This window comes from Panthera tigris, chromosome B1 (genome assembly GCF_018350195.1).
Source record: "Panthera tigris isolate Pti1 chromosome B1, P.tigris_Pti1_mat1.1, whole genome shotgun sequence".
NCBI classification, from domain to species: Eukaryota; Metazoa; Chordata; class Mammalia; order Carnivora; family Felidae; genus Panthera; species Panthera tigris.
The window spans coordinates 178843483-178864104 of NC_056663.1; the positions used below are offsets into that span (position 1 = coordinate 178843483).

A 20622-nucleotide genomic window follows, 5' to 3' on the forward strand; every position below is an offset into this window, starting at 1 on the left:
GATTTCTGATGAGCCAAGTAGACATATGTGTCATTAAATAGAGGTGGCATTTTTATTTAGAAATTATTATGCAGCAATTGGTTAGATTACCTTGGGCTGGAAGACAAGTTTTATCAATAAAGTCCCTATTCACAATTCCTACTAAGCAACAATGAACACAGAGAAAGGAGAATAAATTTATGTGACATTGATGGCTGACCTTCCTTAGATAAAAACAACATCAAAAGTGACATCTGCCCGGAAAATTGTTATTAGTAAGTCTTTGCACATAATATATTTGGAGGCATTTCTTCCTTTGCATGGTGTACTAGCTATGGTAAGCATCTTTAACATGCATTTCTGTAGTGTTGTTTACATATAAAATAGACTGAATTTGGACAGTCCTTGTACTATGTTGCTTGAATTTATTTCTCAACCAAATTCTATTTTCATTATTTTCTGTGTTGAAGCATATCTATTTGCACAGTATTACCAACAATTAATGGCACTTTTATAGTGTCAGGAATCCCATAATCACAAAATAAAATTTTTGATGATGACCAGGAAAATGTTATCAATTATTAGATCTCACAAACAATGCAATTAGTCAGGCACTATTTGAATTTCAAGCCAGTGAGATGGAAAAATGATGGCCCAGGATAAAGCAAAATATAAAAGTAAGAGGCCAAAACTCATTTAAAAGAGTAGCTAATATATTACTCAAGGAAATATAATGGAAGCTACTATACGGAAATTTCAGACTCTGTAGTACTTTCAGTAAATTTCATAAAAATTAAATAACAATTCTGAACAATGGGAGCATAAGATGATAAGAAATTAATTGAGATTACTGTCAAGGGATGCAACCCTGCCCCCACCTTTGATAATGACATTATAATTGTCTAGTTTGACCTAAAAAGAAATTCTCAAGTGTATTTTTATACTACATTTCCTGGTCTTCAGTTCTCTTAGTTGTTTCACTTCTGCTGAATCTCCATCAGAAACATTGGGCCCTTAGTCCATACAACTAAGTTCAACAATTTTTTTGGATAACTGTGTGTAGGGATTATTCCAGTTATATCTAGGCCAAGGTGAAGGTCCTGTCCTCAAACAGCTTACAGCACAGCGGAAGAGAAGAATGTAGAGAACAGTATGTCTCTCAGTTGGGTTTACTAGTTCCTTTCATTATCAAGGTCCGCATGATCACGTGTCTACTTCTTCATCTCTGCAACACTGGACATTTGATAACCACTACTTTCCTAATTCTAAATATCCCCTCAGCCTGCCATATTTTGTTTTTGCTTTTAAAAAATATCATTCTCAGGAACCTTCACTGAAACCTACTTCTCCATTACTTTTTTATATTTCATCATTTTTTTCAGATTCCATGTTGGGTATCATCTCTTCCCAGTGTCAAATGTTTAAGAGATGGTCTCGTTATTCCCAAGATTTCATAATCACCAGGGTGATACTAACTCCTAAGGCTATATTTCTATCTGTGTATACTCCCTAATTTCAGATGTACATTTCCAATGGTCTGCTAGGTATTGTCTGAATTTTGCAAAGGTACTTTAAAGTTCACATGTCTTAATCAGATGAATTCTCCTGGAAATGGGCTATTCTTCGCATTTTTGCCCGTTTGGCAAAGTAGCACCCCAGTTTTGCCACCCTCTCAGATTGGTCTCCTTGGCATCACTCACTATTCTTTATAACTTTGCCCATATTTCTACTTATCAAATCTCTACTTACCTATCCTTCAAAGCTTGGCTGTGGGTTTTCATATCCTTAACTCATATCATCCTATGGTTTGGGTAGCATGCATTTTAAAATCTGCATAGAGCCTCTCATGACTTTATTTTTAATCATCTAAGTTGGTACATGCCATTCTCCATCACAATATGCAAATGATTAGAAGTTAGAGAGCATGTCTCATTCACCTTTGGATCCCTCATGGGAATGGGCACGGAGTAAATGCTCAAGAAATGGTTATTGAAGTCGATGAATTCTCCTAATATCCTAAATTCCCTGTTTATTGTATAAAATTTTCAGCTATGACTGCTATGACCTTTTGCTACAATTGCTGAGTTGGTGAAATGCAGCCTCATACTGAATAAAAACAATGGGCATAATTCAGTCTAGGCACTATGGCTGATAGGAATGGAACCTCGGAGAAGCATACCACTTCTCAGACCACATGTGGGTCCCCTAGTGACTTCATCAATGTAGATGATGAGCATTTCAGAGTGGAAATAAAATTGTAAAACATTTATTTTGCAACAAAAATGAATGAGTCGACAGTTTTTAAGCAGCAGGACACTGCTCTACTATCTTTTATTACCAAAACACTATATAACACCCATCATAGTTTCATTTGAGCATACAGTTTCAAAAATTAGTGGGTTTTGAGATTATCATATTTTGGCGGTTGAAAATCTATTTAAAGGAAGCATTTAAATTTGCATGTGTTTAAAACATATCCTCATTTTGTAATAAACTTATAATTCTCCTTTTTGGACAGTAATGAGAAGGCATGCAAAATGATGAGACTCATGTCAAAAAAAAAATCAACCTGCATTTAAGTAAAAATGTATCCGAAATAAGATTTAGAAACAAGGCAACATTTTGTCCATATTTCAGATTGAAAGGGAATATGACATAAAGACTAACCTCCATGAACTTAGCTTGAAACTTAAGATAGCAATCACAAAAACAATATGCAACCACAGCACAAGGAATGCATTAGTTTTTAAAAAATAAAACAAATCTAATCCAATCTTTAATCTAATCATCTACTTGAGTAATATAATTGGTCTTCTGAAAAGACAATAACTTCAAAAAATTATTTACAGGCCATTATTAAGATTGAAAGAACTTTATATAAAGCACACATTTTATTATTAATTATCCATATTTATAAGTGGAGCGAGAACAGACATAAATTTAATCTGTTTTGTAGTTTAGACCTGGATTTAGTGTTCTGCCAATTTCATCCCAGATAAATTCTAGAGTTTTCTAAGTAATTACGTTTAGCAACAAGAACAAAAGGAAGATAAAGAAAGGGAAAAAAAACCAATAATTTGATTAGAAAAATTAAACAAATAATTTGACTTTTTTGGCTTCACATGAAGCCTCCAGGCCAATTTAATAATTATTTTTAAGTGATGTAGAAATGGGTAGGGAGAAAGAGAGGGTACAATGCAGATAACATTTTAAGGCCTTCTCCCAGCCCAAGAAGTTATTTATAATGTAAACATTCCAATAAGTGCATTTGAAATCATTCCATCTGTATATTTTTCCTCTCCCTTCTCTGTACTTCCCTGCTCTGAACTCCTCTAATGAGTTTCCTCCTCTCACATTATAGTGAAGTTATTGAAATCGAGGTTGTATCGCCCCAACATAAGGACTTGTACCATGAAGTCAGAGATTCTTTCTCATTCATTTCAACTTCCTCAGAGAACCTTGGTCATATTTTATTTTCAACACATTTGTTGAATCAAACGAATAACCACAGATTTGTCGGTATATAATTACCTCATTAAACAAGAGACAGGGATAATATTCCACTTTGCTTTACTTAAAAAGATAATGCTTTTCATAAATTAAAAAAAAATAGGGGCGCCTGGGTGGCTCAGTTGGTTGAGCATCCGACTTCGGCTCAGGTCATATCTCTCGATCTGTGAGTTCGAGCCCCGCGCCGGGCTCTGTGCTGACAGCTCGGAGCCTGGAGCCTGCTTCAGATTCTGTGTCTCCCTCTCTCTCTGACCCTCCCCTGATCATACTCTGTCTCTTTCTCTGTCAAAAATAAATAAACATTATTTTTTTTTAATAGCTGCAATAGAAGAGATAACAACAGAGTGTGTTTTATCCTCAAAGAAGAATACTCAAGTGAAGCAGTTTCTCAATAAGTGGACTAACTTCTGAGGTTGAGGGTTAACTACACTTTACAGACAAATTCTACCATTTCTTTGACACATAAAAGATGCTTAAGAGTGTTGTCATATGTCAGCAACATCAAATTTTTTATACATAACTCTAGAGAAAAATCAGAAAAGTCTATCTGCAAAAAAAAAGGATGCAAAAAATATGGAGATAATACCCTGACTAAATAAGGAGCTACGCGTCGAATGCATTATCTAACAAGTGTGCTGGAATTCAGATAAGCAAATTGATTTGAGAGTCTGAAGGCAACAAAGACACTAACTGACCCCTAAAGTCACTTTGAGATTTGATGAGAGCTCATTCTGTCCTCAAATGTCATAAGGGCTCAATAGAGTGATCCAGTTTTAAAGGACCAAATTAGAATAAAAAGGGTAATATGGCCACACATTTTATCAGTGTTAATTATTAATACTGAGATTAAAAAAGAAAGGGCTGAGAGTTCGGTAAGCATACTAATTGGTCACTTTTTTCAGCTTGTTTTCCCTGTCAGTGTGAATATTTTAGAGCAGTTCAAAGGGAAATACACACCTGAAGAATACGCATTCAACAGGAACCCTGAGCATAAATGTAAAAAGATTTTAAAAGTGAGAAAGGAATATAGGAAGTAATGATGACTTATCCCCACCTTGAAAGGTGAAGAGCACAGAGAGTGGGGTTGATTTGATGCCAGAGGATAGAATCCTCCCTTCCTTTCATTTCAGATCTTTGATATACTTAAACATATCTGATGCTTTCATGATTAAGCTATTGTGTTATGTAAAATCTGCCTAAAGTCAATAATCAAAATTACTTCCCGTTACTATTTGAATCATAGTAAATAATTCTATCATCAGTTCATATGGTGAAACTATTGCTACCCATTATTTAAGTATAAATTATTAGGTGCTATTACTTCATTTAGTTTCTCCCACAATAGTATGATTTACTATTGAAGGAAGCAGGGCTAAGAGAGGTCAGAAAACTGCACTGTTACTAAGAGGACAAACCAGAATTCAAACCGATGTCATCTGGTTGCAAAGCCTATTTTTTAAACCACTATATTCTACAGACAACGTTGCTTCTTGTCTAGGACAGTATCTTCTTTGGATTCTTTTGGATTGTGCTGCTCATTTACTGGAAAGCTTCCGCAGCCCACATCTTGATTGGAGACAACGTCTGTAATTACTTGCTGTCTCTAATCACCACGAAAAAGCACAACTGAGTAAAGCCCTACAAAAGTGGGGGCATGGTGGACTTGGGGATACTTGAGAGGCGCAAAGCCATTTCACAGATGACTAGAAAAGGAGAAAATGCAATCCAACTCTGGCAACAAGAGTGCCACACTGAAAAACAGAACCATGGAAATGCATCCTTTCCAGGGTATGTGAGTGTCTTCCTGAAGGGAAAAAAAAAAATAGGGGGGGCATTTGTTTTCAGAGATTACGCTCCTGCCATTAACAAGTATTTGGGCATCTTTGGAAAGATGGGAGACTGACTTGTTATTTAATTTAGTCTAAATGAAAACAGTACAAACCAACAGTGACTAGATGGGGGTACCCGAAAAGTGACCCCCATTGGGTAGGTGAATTGGAAATTGGGTAGATGGGAGAAAAGCAGAGAAGTTAGGAGGTTAGTCTCCATCCTCATTATCCTTGTTCATATAAAAATGGTACTTCATTTCCAATTGGTATTTCACATATACTGTCATTTATTTCTGAAATCAAAGGACAAGCACATAGCATATACAAAATGGCTTTGTGATGGACTGTACCATGTTCTAATCATCAAAAACAATGTATTCTAAACCCTATTGAACACATGTGGAGTGAGGGGAATGACTAAAACAATGATTAAGCCTAACATATAATTCTGAAAATGTAAGAGAGCTTGGAAGTGGGGGTACGCTCAAAAATATTAGCGTATAAATATCAAAATGATCTTTTAAAAATCTGAGAACATAAAGTGGCAGAAAATTAATTAGGCATTTAGCGTGGTCAATTTTTTTTTTTTACTTTATTTAAGTTTGTGAAATCTGCCTTACAGACCAACTGCTATTTTCCAGTTTTAATTTATGTCTATGTTATACTATTCGGAGGTCTACCTAGAAGAAAATAAATACTATTTTCTACCTTTTGTTCATTCTTACTCTGATCAAAGTACGTTGTCAAGCAAGAAAGTAAACGTGTTCATTCTATTGTGAGATCACTTAATTACAATTAATGTTTTGAAGGGCATTACACCCAGGGCCAGATCAAATCTACAGATGGCTCTTGCATGGTGTGATTTGAGGGAGGCTCTAAAATTGTCTCCCACATTGACCTGCTAGGTACCAACGTTTCTACTCACCTAGTCAGAAATCACACGATTTCATTCACTTGACTTCTTTATCTCATACATGCATTACTACTATTAAAATGCACGTTTTGTAGGTTGCAAGGAAGGCCCTAGAATTCTTCCCTGCTCACATTAGCACAAATTTTCAAATTCATTTGCCATCTCACTAAGAGACCCAAAGTACTTTTTCTGACTTGGAAAGTAAAACATAGAAGAAAAATGGGATGTAAGAAAAAATCACAGATTGTTGGATCTGACTAAGATTTTAGAGTTAATTCTGTTAACTGCCTTACAAATGATTAGTAGCAGATCCAGAAGGAGTTTGTGACCTACCCATTCATAATGGCAAAATTGGGATTGGAGGTCAAATATTTCTTATATTTGAATTGTTGAACACTATATATGGTTGCATGATATATAACAAAGCCAAATTAACTTGCAAAGGTAATTCTGGGGGCGACTGGGAAGAAAAAGATGACTATGGCATTAATTCAAAAGTCAAGATAAAGAGTGACAATAGAGCTAAAGCGAAGGTTAAATACCACTCTGTGAGAAAGTCTGACGACAACTGCCTAATGTAGAAAACGGCAAGTTCTTGCATAGTCAACGTATGCTCCTAATGTGATGATGGTTTTAAGCTTACTATTTGGGTTTCACTTGAATTATGAATTTATTGCAGTAGGTTTCCAATTGTTTTAACATGTCATTATCAAGTATTTTATCATTACTAAACTTCCTATCATGAGCTCCCTATTCTAAAATACCTTATCCCGTTAGGAATATTTTATTGAAATAATAAATAACCCATTTCCCCAATCTTACTGAAAGATCAACCTGAAATAATCATACTATTGATAATAATAAAGAGAAAAGAAAATATATTAGTGATCTTTTTCATAAATTAATGTATAATTCATAAACAATCCTTAAAATACTTTTTAATGATACCATTTTCATTACCGCTTTCCAGAGACCCATGGATATAAGTACCCTGGGTCTGAAATTATTAAAATGGTGGGACTCATTCTAATTATTAGATTCAGGTTTCACAAAATTATGTTTATTCTTACAGTGTATTCTTTTTCCTAAGCTAATAAGAGAATAAAACCTCATTCATCATTTGACAGTAAGGTGGGTTGGAATGTAGGCTAAAGCTTATTATAAAAGTTATTAATCCACAAGCCCTCTTTATAAAATTGTGTTTATTACGCTAAAGTATAGGAAGCAAATAAAAGCTTTTGTAAAACATAAGTGCATTTCACTACTTATCTACTTAAATTTTCCTTTTAGTTATTTCAGTTACTTTTAGTTATTTCCTTACTAAATCATCTGTGACAACTTATTTTTATCATTAGCTTTTCTAGCGTATACCCAGGTCACTTCGTGACATTGGAATGTTGTTTTTGCACTGGAAAATTATCTTCTAAACTTTACAATGAAAGTTAATCCAAAAATCAGTTATAACTACATTATTTCACATGGGTTAAAATTCAAGGAAAACATTTGAGGTAATAATAATTAGGAACTAGGACAGCATCCAAAATGGTATTTTCATAGAAAATCCAATACAAATCCTGATTAAAACCTAACCAAGCAAAACGTTGCAGATTACCTGGATTCCAATTAAAGGTGACAAATGAATACTTGACAGGTTTCAATTCCAATTCTATTTATGTCAGAATGATCCATTAATATTGAAGATGAAATTACCAGAATTCAAGCAATACAATTGTACTTTATGACTAGATAGTAGACTGAAAACTTGGTCCCAACAAAACTTATTCAAATGCCAACTGCTACATTTGGATCACCCAAAGTGAATCACATCTCCTTCTGTCATTACCTATAGATCAAGACTAACATGAATCACGGCTGGCAGATGACAAATGATTACATAAAACTGAATTTCAACTGTCAGTTACATACAAAATCAGAAAAATCAGTTCTATTGTGATGGTCTTTGCTGATGACAAGACTAAAAACATGGTTACAAAAAATAACTAAACACCTTATGTGGGAAATGTTTGTCAGTAAACTTTCTAGTTTCTTAACAAGCTCACCTGTTAAGTTTTCCATGACATGTATGTTTCCTAAAAAGTAACTGATAATGTGTTTGTCATATATAATTATGTTTCTTACTCATCATTTCTTTCTTATTTTAAAGGTCAAATCCCCTTAAACTCAAAAAAACAGAAAAATAACATTAAAATGTGATTATAATGCCAATGATGCAAAATCCTTTCTGTTAATATAGCTGACATCCAAAAATAAAGACTTCCTTATACATATGGTTGCTGAGAGTGAGATAAATACTTTTTTAAACACAAATAAAACGATAACATCAAAACGTAATCACAGATATAGGAATGTCCTTAAAATAAATCAATCCTTCCTTCCTTCTTAGGTGTGTGTATGTGTAATATTATTATAGTATCTTAGCTTAATTTTTACTTTTGTGCAAAGCATTTCAAACATATTTGCCTTAGAAATATATTCATCAGCAATGTAATTTATACCAAAATTTGGTAGTCATTTAAAATGATACTGAAAATAGTTAATTCTTAAAAAGCACATCAAACTCCCATCCACATAAGCATACACCCCCATACACACAGATAAGCATGCCTTTATAGCCATAAGGCAAATGCCATATAACTCTGGATTGTTCATCAAGAGGGATATCCATCAACAGATCCTGATATCATATCTTCTCACCCAGATAACAATGTAGAAAACTAATTATTTAACATGATTTAGTTTAGCCATAATTTCACTTGGGCTCACTTGTCATCTATTACGCTCTCAGGTTGGATTTTAATATTCATAGGTAAACTTCCAGAAAAAAAATCAGATCCCCCTGAATTAATATGCTCTATTTGCATACCATCACTAAAGAAACCAGTGTATAACAAAAGTTAGAATGTCTTATTTCACTTGGGGGATGGGATGGTGAAAGGCAAATCCATTTCAAGTGTTCACCAGAGATATAATGTGTGTGATCCCCCTTCCTTCACTTACATATAACCAAATCTCTTTTTACATTTGAAATAATCATAAAATTAGTATGAACTTTCCTGTTCCATCATTTGACACAAAGCTATTCCTAAGACATGTACTTATAACCTGAAATCCAAAAAATAAATCACCCGTTTGGGGGAAACATAAACAGATGTGAAAAGTTTATAAGAACTAACTGCAGTCTAACTTTATAACATAAAGAAAGTGTAGAGAAGGCCAATTGTGGTAGTTATGAGAATCATCTCACAAAAGGGTAAGAATATGGAGTCCTAAAATTTGCTTTCTTCTCTTTCCCTTGCACAAAAATGAGAAGAAAAAAAAAAAACCTTATAATTAAATGACAAGGAGTTCTAATAGTATTTACAATCTATTTTTTGAGAATAAGATATCATCGTTCTTGTTTGACTCCATTTCAGCTATCACTCAAAAGGAGAGGTTCCAAAACGCTTTACTGAATACGTCAGAAAAGAAAGAATTGAGCCAAGTGTGTTTATTGTCATTTCCTTTCACTGAGGCTGGACAATTGCAGTTGAAGAAATAGTTGCATGACAAAAATGAATAGAAGAAAACAATAACACAAGACCTTTCTCAGTTTCTATCGTTTAGGTATTATGAGTTAATTTAGTTTAGTTTTTTGTTTTTTTTTTTTCATAGAAGGTAGTAGTCTGATTTATTTGTAAATGTGTTTACTTCTGACAGGTTTTTTGAAAATGATGGTGCAAGTTTGGTGAATTTTATCTATACAGTTATGTTCCTTTATTTGGTATTTCTGGACTTTAGCAAATATTTATTTTTTTTAGGTACAATAGTTTTAGTGTCAGCTATTTTGTTTTGGATTTAGACTGAGCCTCATGAGTCTACTTCTTATGGCTCACTAGCGTGATTATGTGTGTGGATGCTGTGTTTGCCCCTACCATTTTCCATATGCTCTGCCTCACCAACACTGCCATCCGGCGTGGTCCTTTCGTAGCTGTCCTCTGGGAGTGGAAGGGCACCCAGCCTTGGCCCTGATGAACTCTTACTGCTTGGTGTCTCTGACTCCTCCAGCCCGCTGTCATAGCAACTCTGCAGTGACCCCTGATGTGGGTCCTGAGGCTGACTCACAACAGAAAACGTCACTCTACGAAATGGCTGCAAAAGAAAAGATTCTGAATGTCACTAAAGTGTAAGATTGTAAACGATCTTATTACAAAACACATAAACGACATACATCAAGGACTACTGGCGACTCATTCAATACAAAATGGTTAGAGATGTTCAAATCTATTTGGTTAACTGTGTTATCTGAGGCAGTGCCTAGAATTTCATTTTCATTGTGGAAAAAAAAAAACCCTGAAAATTCCCTTTCTGCAACAGAGATAAGAAAACAGCAATTTCACTAAAATACACATTGAACTCTATGTTAGTACCATGTATTCAACCTTCTTCTATTCTGTAGTCTTCACTTCAAATAGACTTTTCACAAATAGACTCTATCACAAGTGTCACTGATTTGGGAAGGCAATACACATTGAAATAATCATTGTAGGCATTCATTTTTAAAAACTCTGTCTGTATGATACAATGGTTTTAAAATGAGTGTTCTGGCAGTTGACTCAAACTATTAAAGGGATAACTAATAAATAGGAATTTAGGTACACTGTTAGGAGATAGGAATACATTCCTGTTTTTCTTCTTATTAAAAATATTACCTATTGACCCTGAGATTGTAAGGGTAGCATTGAACTAATAGATAAAAGTTCCTTTAACCAGGGAACAGAAAATAAACCCCCAAGCTTAATTGTATGTGCTTACAATGACCGTTTATAGTTTGTTCAAAAGTAGTTACTGCACGCACAGCCTTTACATTGTAATTTTAAAGTGTTGTAAATTTTTATCCAGTTGGATCCCACAAGTTACTATGACACCAAAGTTGGCTGCACTGAAGATTTACTATGTACAGAATTTACAGATTATTGTAACTACAAAACAAAACAAAAAAATTAGGCTCATTAAGGGAACAAACTAATGCCATGCATTGATAGTATTCTGCACATAACAGTTGAGGGAAAAAAGAAAAACAATATAAAAAGGTTCTGTGATATCTCTCTGAGATTATTCTTGGCAATAGCTGTAGCCATTGAAAACTTGTGTGTGACTCGAAAACGGCATAAATGTATTTTTTAAACTTACAGCTCAGACTGGTGCTTTTTAATATAAGGTATAAAAATAATAACGTTGCCAGAAAATAGTGAGAAAGGTCAAAAGCCTTTTTTTTTTTGCACTCTTATAACTTGAATACGAATGGTTCAAATCATGAGTCATGATTGGACCAATCTACACATGTAGGTTATTCAAGGGAAAGCTAAGAAGAATTACAGTATTTCCCCCAAATTTATAAAGTGGTTTCACTAGAGACAAATGCATGCTTCCACAAATCTTCCCTTCACTTTATCTCAGAACACTGGCCAGGAATATTGTCCATTATTAGCTTTTCTAACCCAGTACCTTGCCCTTCATATACTTATTTGGAGAGGACAGTCTTTATAAAATCCTATCTTTCATTCTAATTCAAAATCAAACGTTTAGAACTGCTGAATCCTATTATGAAGGGAAAACATTTCTCTTCTTTATAATGTTTCACCGAATTGGAACTACAGTATTTTTAAAACAATTATGAAATACTTCTAGTACAAATAGCATATATATATATATATATATATATATATATATAATGACCCAAAATTTACTGGCAATAAACTCTAAAATCATTACTCTTATTTCATTAATAATACTTCTATTTCTTCACAATAATACAATTGTGATGTTTTAACTTACATTTTAAATAAATATAGAAGTCGATATGCATTTACCAGGCTTTATCTTATGTGCACAAAGTTTTTTACTTTTTTTTTCTACTTATCACTCCCAGATGACTGCTAATTATCTGAATTTCCTCAGTCTCACCTCAGAAATAAGGCCACTTACCGTTTCCTAAAACCACACTGTTCTGCACAAAGAAAATATTCAGTAAATACTATTGAACAATAAGCTTTAAATGGCAATGTTGAATTTAGAAAAGGACAGTAATGGTCATTCAGACATATCACTTCAAGACATAGCAATGGGTCACACACACACACACACACACACACACACAGAAAGGACTGTCCAATGCTATTCTTGATTCTCAAATCTTTAAAAAAAATTTTTTATGTTTATTTATTTTTGACAGAGAAAGAGAGACAAAGCATGAGTGGAGGAGGGGCAGAGAGAGAGAGGGAGACACAGAATCTGAAACAGGCTTCAGGTTCTGAGCTGTCAGCACAGAGCCCGACGTGGGACTGGAACTCACAGATGGCAAGATCATGACCTGAGCCGAAGTCGGAAGCTCAACCGACTGAGCCACCCAGGTACCCCTCAAACCTTTTAGAAACAGTCTTCATTAACCCAAGAAGAAAGACCAAAATGAATACAGAAACACTAATACATACTAATAAATTGACAAAGGAAAGTATATCATAAATTATGAGAAATGTTATTTCATCTCTATATAAAAATAGAAAAAATGGTGATGTTTACGTGATGGGAGTAACTCAGAATCTGTAATTAAATGCTGGTTCCACCAAAGTAGTAGTAGGACAGCACAGGGGTGATAGGTTATGTTTGTAACAAAAAATGTCAAAAATAAGATAATTATTTTTCTATCATGTACCATTTAACAGGTTCTATGAATCTGTGTATTTTCTGTGACTATTTTAATTTCCATGAATTATTTTAGGTTACATATTAAATTTAATGATGAAAAGAAAGCTGTTTTAAATTTAAAATACTAAGATCTATTTATATAATAAAAAATGTCTAGATTCATGAATGCTTTTTGTATGTGTAGAAAACTAAAATAAATAAATAAATAAATAAATAACACCTAATGGTTGAAACAAAAATAGCTGACAATAAAAATCCAAAATAGAGAGTATCATACAATGAATCATGAAAAATCCCATCCATGATTTTTTCAATGCTTATTTATTTTTGAGAGAGAGAGACAGAGCACGAGCGGAGGAGGGGCAGAGGCAGAGGGAGTCACAGAATCCGAAGCTCCGAGCTGTCAGCACAGAGCCTGATGCAGGGTTCGAAATCACAGACCATGAGATTATGACCTGAGCCAAAGTTGGACGCTTAACGACTGAGCCACCCAGGCGCGCCCCGCCCCTCCATCCGTCATTTTTAACCACATTTTAAAATATTCCATTACAATTCAGCAATACCAACAATATCAGTATTACATTACTATTTCAAGGTCTATTTTGATGTTTTTTGAAAACAAAATTCTTCTGGCAAAGTATTTAAGTTGGCTATGTGAACAAATTAGTGCAGAATCCTAAATTCTGAAGGAAAACCCATTAATGCAAGGGTTAAGGTTTTGTTCCAATGGTAAATCAGACACACAGATTAGATGGATAGACAGATGATAGATAAATAGTAGATAGATACATAGATAGATAGATACAAGATAGAGATAGAGAGACAAATAAATGGGCAGATAGACAAGTATTTACATACCATCATTCATCACCAGTTTGGGTCTATTGAGAAGATAGGTTTTACAGCAGAAGCTAAGATAAAGAAATCACATTTTTTATAGATTCTCGAAATACCAACTCAATAAAAAATGGAAAGCACTGTGTTGACTGTGTGGCATGACACAGAGAATGAATTTGCATTATATATGTATGTACATATATATACATACATATACATATATGTATATATATATATATATATATATATATATATATATAACTATCACTTAGTTAATTATTGATACTCTGGAGTAGCGTGGTTTACATGGGGATTCTTGAACCTAGACATGCCTTAGAATGGCCCAGAGAACTTGTCAAAAAGCACCAAGCCAGTACAGGACTTCGACTTAAACCCAATGAATCAGTGTTCAGAGTGTGAATGGATATCAGTAGTTTATAAAGTCCCTCTGGGTAATGAAGAGGCACAGAGAGGAAGGAGAAACCCTGCAACTGAAAGCAGTCAAAAAGACAAACTGCCCAGGAAGCCAGGTGGTCCTTTAAGTATTCCTTGATAAAGTTTCTCTGGAGATTGAGTAGAACCATGGCTTCATCTTGGGGTGCAAAAGTATGGACATGAAGACATCTGGTGACCTGAAGTGTCTGAGCTTTGTATTATTCTGTCCAGAGTGGTAAATGATTTCTTGTCTTGCAAAGACAAGCTGGTCTTTCTAAAACAGGAAAAAGCACAAGAAGAGGAGAAAAAACTGTCAGCCTTCTAGCATTTTGAAATTGTGAAGATGTGTTCAAAAATTAAATAAGTAATGCAAGAAAAAGGTCTTCAAGAAAAGCATTCCAAAAATTTTGAGTGGAAAATGCGTGACAATTACACACAAGAGGGAGTGGTAATCGGAGATTTTATGGAAGCAAATGAATGCTCTAATTGAATAAGTGAGATTGAAGATGTGTTTAGACCATTTCATGCAAAGGAGTAGGAAGGAGAAATGTTGGCGGCAGAGAATTATGCCAAGAAAAAGTGAACTATGAAAAAAACATCAATGGCAATGGGCAGCAAGGCGTTAGAATGTCTGGATGCTTGGACTTACTCATTATTTCACTATACGTACATTTGCTTTATATTCATTATCTCTCAGGGTTTTAAGGATGTCCCAATATTGCTTTTACAAATTAAAAAAACTCAAAATCGTATAGGTGTGTATATAAAAACAGATCAAGTATAATATAATTAGGTTTCCAATGAAATGGAGATACAAAAAATATGCCATGAAACTTGCTTAGGATTTAGGGCAGGCATTGCAAAGGAACGGTTTGTAGGTTGAGCCTTCTAAGGAGAAATTGAGAAAGTGGGGATAGGCTATTAATTTTCAAAATAGGACATAAGAGGATTACAGTTAGAAGAAAAAGGTTTGTGCAAAGAGTTTTGTTTATTTATGCACAGTTCTATCTTTCTTCATTTTTTTCTGAAAACATTTGCTTTAAGGTCAATGTTTGAAGGCACAGCTAAAAGCCCCGTAATATAAGGTACAATAGGAATGAATGAAATCAGAGAAATAAAAAACTAAGAATTAAAAAAAGAAATTAAAAATAAAATTACAAAGGCAAGGTAAACAGTAAAACATGTTGAGTAACAGGATGTATGGTATGCGTGTGTGTAATGAGAAAAAAAAATGTTATATTGGAAATAACAGAAAAAGGAAAGGATTTTATTCCAAACACCTCTATAGTTTCACTATTGACCTCAATCAAGTTAGCTGACCTTTTGGTTCTTTTGCCTTAGGCTCAGGGTCTAAAATGGAGATAACGATACCTGTCCCTTACTAACTTAAATTCTCTGAGAAATAATCAGATGGTTTACAAAATAAAAACCTTAAGCTCCCTCAAAGAGGGAACTATAAACGGTATCATAGCTGAGGCCAAAGCTGTATAACTAGAGTGATATCTTTTCTTACGTTTTAGGTTTTTGCTTTTTTCTTTTCTTGTCTGTTTGGTTTTTTGTATTGTTTTGTTGTTGTTGTTGTTGTTGTTGTTGTTGTTGTTGTTGTTTTAATATAGAACTTGTTCAGTAATCCACAAAGTTTCTAAATAGAATTTTAAAAATTCATATGAAATTTCAAATCTAATTCTCCTGTTAATGTGGTGCTTTTATTGTTCAAACGCAAGCTGCTTATAAAATAAATATGTGCATACAAGGGTGCCATTTTTTCAAAAGGTGTTTGAATCTAATCATCTATTGGGCATGAATGTCTCTGCAGTCACTTCTTTTGGAATGTCATTTATCAACTAATTGTTCCTCCAATTATGACACAGAGGAGAGTTTCACTGGAAGACACATCCTACTACAGGGACTTTTCAGATATTTTAGAGGTCGTTGCAAATATATTCAAAGGTAACTCCAGATAACATGCAATCCCTAAGGCATTAGATGTATCTTCCTCCTCATCCCAGGCCCCAGTTGATGGAAATGCATCAGAGTTGGCATTGATTTAAAGTCCTAAAGACTTAGAAGAAGCATTCTCCATTCTTTATATAATTTTATTCACTTCATTTTCTGAAAATCTAGAGGTCCAATGGGAAATGGGCAGAAATGTAATGGAGAGGTCTTCTACCTTCTATACGCAGGCTGTGGGGAGCCCAAGGTGGTTGCCTTTTTCTTCCCTCCCCTATTTTTTGGAAATGCTCATGAGTCCTGGGGTTAGAGGTGTGTGAATGCAGTAAACATTTCCCTATAAGATTAATCTCACAGACTGGAAAGGACAAACACAGAAAATAAGGATTTAAACTCGGTGCTGTGGGGTACACAATGTAACGTATTCAATAAATGCATTTGCTCTTTAATATTTTTGATACTCTTTTTTTCCTGGAAAATGTGAACAGATGTTAGAACTGATATATCAGTAAACTTGGGATTAGGAGAAATATAACCTGCTTGATGAGGAAGGGAGTTAGACTATATTTTTATCTTTATCTTTATCTTTTTTCCTTTTTTTTTTTTTTTTTTTTTTTTTTTTTTTTTTTTTTTGAGAGGAAGGAAATTTAAGAAGGGTAGGGGCAGAAAGAGAGAGAGAATCCCAAGCAGGATCCACACCCAGTACAGAACCCAATGCAGGGCTCGATCTCACAGCCATGAGAGCATGATCTGAGCCCCAATCAGGAGTCAGAAGTTCAACCATGAGCCACCCAGGAGCCCCTAGACTGTATCTTGATTACAGAAATAAAGCTTGCATTCTAATGACATTATGGCAATGGGCATAAAGCATTCATGAAGGGAAAATGTGATGAACATTAGATTCATTATTTTTCTCTAAAATTGCATCTCTATAGCTGATAACGCAAATTGCCAAACAGTAAACCTAAATCTAGGCAATATAACAGGTTTACAGGTCACACGAGATGTTACCAGAATTTCTACTTCAAATATGAGCTGGGACCAGATATCACCCTACTCTTCTTCAGAAGGTTCAAAGGAGGTCAGGTCAATACATTTCACATTCATAAGATGATTGAAGGAATTTTCTTAAAAAAAGTTTTGTTTTGGGACACCTGGGTGGCTCAGTCAGTTAAGTGTCCGACTTCGGCTCAGGTTGTGGTCTCACAGCTCCTGAGTTCGAGCCCCACGTTGGGCTCTGTGCTGACAGCTCAGAGCCCGGAGCCTGCTTCAGATTCTGTGTCTCCTTCTCTCTGTGTCCCTCCTCTGCTCATGTTCTATCTCCTCTCTCTTTCTTAAAAATAAATAAACATTAAAAAAATTTTTTTAAGTTTTGTTTTGTTTTGTTTTTACTATCTAGAAAGCTGATGTCAAGTTTTACTAAAGGTATAACTACCACAATTTCTATTTCATCTTGCAGATTCATTAATTTTTTTTAAATTTTAGAGACTCATAAAACCACTCCCTTTTTGAAAGCACTGGCATAATAACATGTAGCATTTATAACTTGAAACATTGAGAAAATTAACTTTGAAACGAATATGCTATTTTGTTTTCAGAATTCAATAATTGCCAAATATATGTGACATTACGAGGTGCTACCCATTAAAAAAATCATGAAGTCCACTGACAGTTCCCAAGAAAAGCAATAGAGACCACATTCACAAGTAGATGGATATTTATTATTCATTCTTAATTGTTAATTGATTTAAAAAGTGACTATCATAGAATCAAAGCACATTTTATGGCCCATAATCAGACATTCTCAAAGGTATTTGCCTTCTACCTGCATTAGCAAAATCTTCTGAGTTACAGCCTGCACAGTAAAAACTTGTTTTCTTTGATAGGACAGTGGCCAATTTAGAAAATGGTAAACAACTGAGGTGAACTTCAGAAATATCCTGCTGTACACACTACTTGCAGTAAAGAGAAAACATAACCTCGGGGAAGAGTGCAGGAACGGTCCCCCTCGAAGGCCACTTCTGATAACCTAGTGACTCCATGTTTATGGGGATTTCGTTTGCAAGAGGATAAGACCCTAAGGATGCCGCGGAAAGAACTTCAGGGTAAATCTCTTTCCTTATTGAATACTGCTCTGCGTCTTACAGACAACTTTATTGAGAACTTTAAATCTGCACCTTCCTTTTTAGCTTCAATAGTTTTTCATAAATTGTCTCCTTATCTGGAACTCACATACAGCTGTCTTAGTCATATCAATTATTTCTGAATGGGCTGAAAAGGCTTTTTTATTTTTTCCAATTCACTTAGTTACGTCCATCAAACAGACTTCTAATGACTCTCTTTGTCAGTCGTAAAGCATTGAAACAGGCATGGAGCAGAACATCGCAGCATTCATAAGGAACACTACATTTTATTTTTAAAGAGGATCTAGCTAAGTCTGTGAGATCTTTCTTGCAACGGCACAGGTACTTGATTAATCTGCAAACATTTTCAACTGACGTCAATGGTCACCGCACAAACATATCTAGGATTCCATAGTGCCTTAAATGGAATACGTCTGGCAGGACCTTCAAACGAACTTTAACCAGGTCTTTTAAACTTTTTAGGGGCATCTTCTCTGGCTCACATCTCAGTATTCTTCCATACTTCAAACAGTTTTTCTTTCTTTCAAGTCAATAGCAGGTGAAAGGATATTAAAAAGTAATATGTTGAAACATTTGGACTAGTTAATTAAAATGCTCATTGGGGAAGAAATAAAATAACTGTATTTATTTCTTTTGACTTGCATGTAATTACATATTTGACATTATTGTTTATGTTTGTCCTACACAGGTTGAGGATGCAGATGATACTTTATAATTCTTAATCCAGTAGATAATAAACTACCTAATATTGCAAAGGAACAGTGATATCAATATTAAAATAGTGGCCGCTACGTACTGTAAAGGTACTATTTATTTTACTCCTGCTATCACTTCTCCTCGTTTCATCCCTACATGGGTCATATTATATTCTGATTTTGCAAATGAGAAAAAAAAGTTAGTGACTTTCAGTATTTACTCAAGAACTACTCTAATCTAAAAATACAAATGGATCTCCTATTTCCCACCCCCTCATGAAAAATGGCAGGAAACAGAATAGCCAAAGCCTAAAATTCTTAGCAAATGAATGCAAACTTTTTTTTCTAAAACTTTTAAAATAGGTATTATGCTCTCAAACACAAATTGTGGGTCCTGTACACTGTGGACACGATTGTTTGATCTATCTTTTGCTCTATTTACTGTCTATAGACACCTGGTCCAGGATTAGCAAACTTTTTCTGTTAAGAGACAGAAAGTAAATATTTTAGGCTTTGCAGGTCACAGGTCTCTGCCCCCACCACTCAATGCTGCTGTTGTTGTGCAAAAAGAGCCACTGAACATACATAAATGAATGCGTATGGCCATGTTCCAATGATACTTTATTTATGGAAATAGAAATTTGAATTTCATATAATTTCCACATTCTGTGAAGTGTTATTTTTAAATTTTTTTCAACCATATAAAAATGTAAAAACTTAAATGTAAAAAGTACAACTTTTCTGTTGTATTGACATTTTTAAATATTATCGTGAACTTTTCAAGTAGTGTGTAAAATCCTCATAAGCAATGTTTATCCATTATACCTCCGTTTCAACGATAGTGCCTTGAAAATAGTTTATATTTAATTGTCATTTATTGACATGTTTCAATATTTCTTGTCCTTTTTGGAAATAACTCTTTTTTAAAAAAATTTTTAATGTTTACTTATTTTTGAGAGATACAGAGAGACAGAGAGCAGGGGAGAGGCAGAGACAGAGAGCGAGACACAGAATCTGAAGCAGGCTCCAGGCTCTGAGCGGTCAGTACAGAGCCCGATGCAGGGCTTGAACCCACAGACCATGAGATCATGACCTGAGCCAAAGTCAGACGTTTAACCGACTAAGCCACCCAGGCGCCCCTGGAAATAACTCGTACCTGGGGAATCAGAACTGGATTAAAGTACTGGCTCTGGTATTAAGTGTGAAATATGGGGAAAAGACTAATCTTTCAACTTTAGTATGCTTGACTTTAAAATGAAGAAGTTATAGCAGAAGATATTTAATATCTTTTCCCGTTTCTTAATTCTCTGAAACTGTAGAAGCTGGGTGTGTTGGATTAGGGAATCAATGGCTGAAATCAGCGATTGTAAAGTAGACTTTGCTCACCCATTAAGAAATTCCTTAGAACACTGCCTGCAAATACGAATGCATCTTGGAACGCATTTCCTCACCAAATCAAGATCATGAACAAATATATGCATAAGAATCCAACATCTTAGTCAATTACCTTACTGAAAAGTTACAAAAATGGGAAGGTTCCTTCAGGCTTACCACTTTTCATGAAAAGGTAAAGACATTCATCTGAAATGTCAGCTCCTTGGAATATGTTTGCCTAAAATCTCACC

General features: G+C 34.6%; 1 protein-coding gene across 1 annotated transcript in view; it reads right to left on the bottom strand.

The window, feature by feature from the left end:
• PCDH7 (protocadherin 7) overlaps positions 1–20622 on the bottom strand; it is a 420489-nt gene that overhangs the window by 221425 nt on the left and 178442 nt on the right. Inside the window, exon 2 of the mRNA XM_042984807.1 lies at positions 10164–10380. Coding sequence (XP_042840741.1) covers positions 10164–10380 — 217 coding nt within the window. The remainder of the gene's footprint in view (positions 1–10163; positions 10381–20622) is intronic.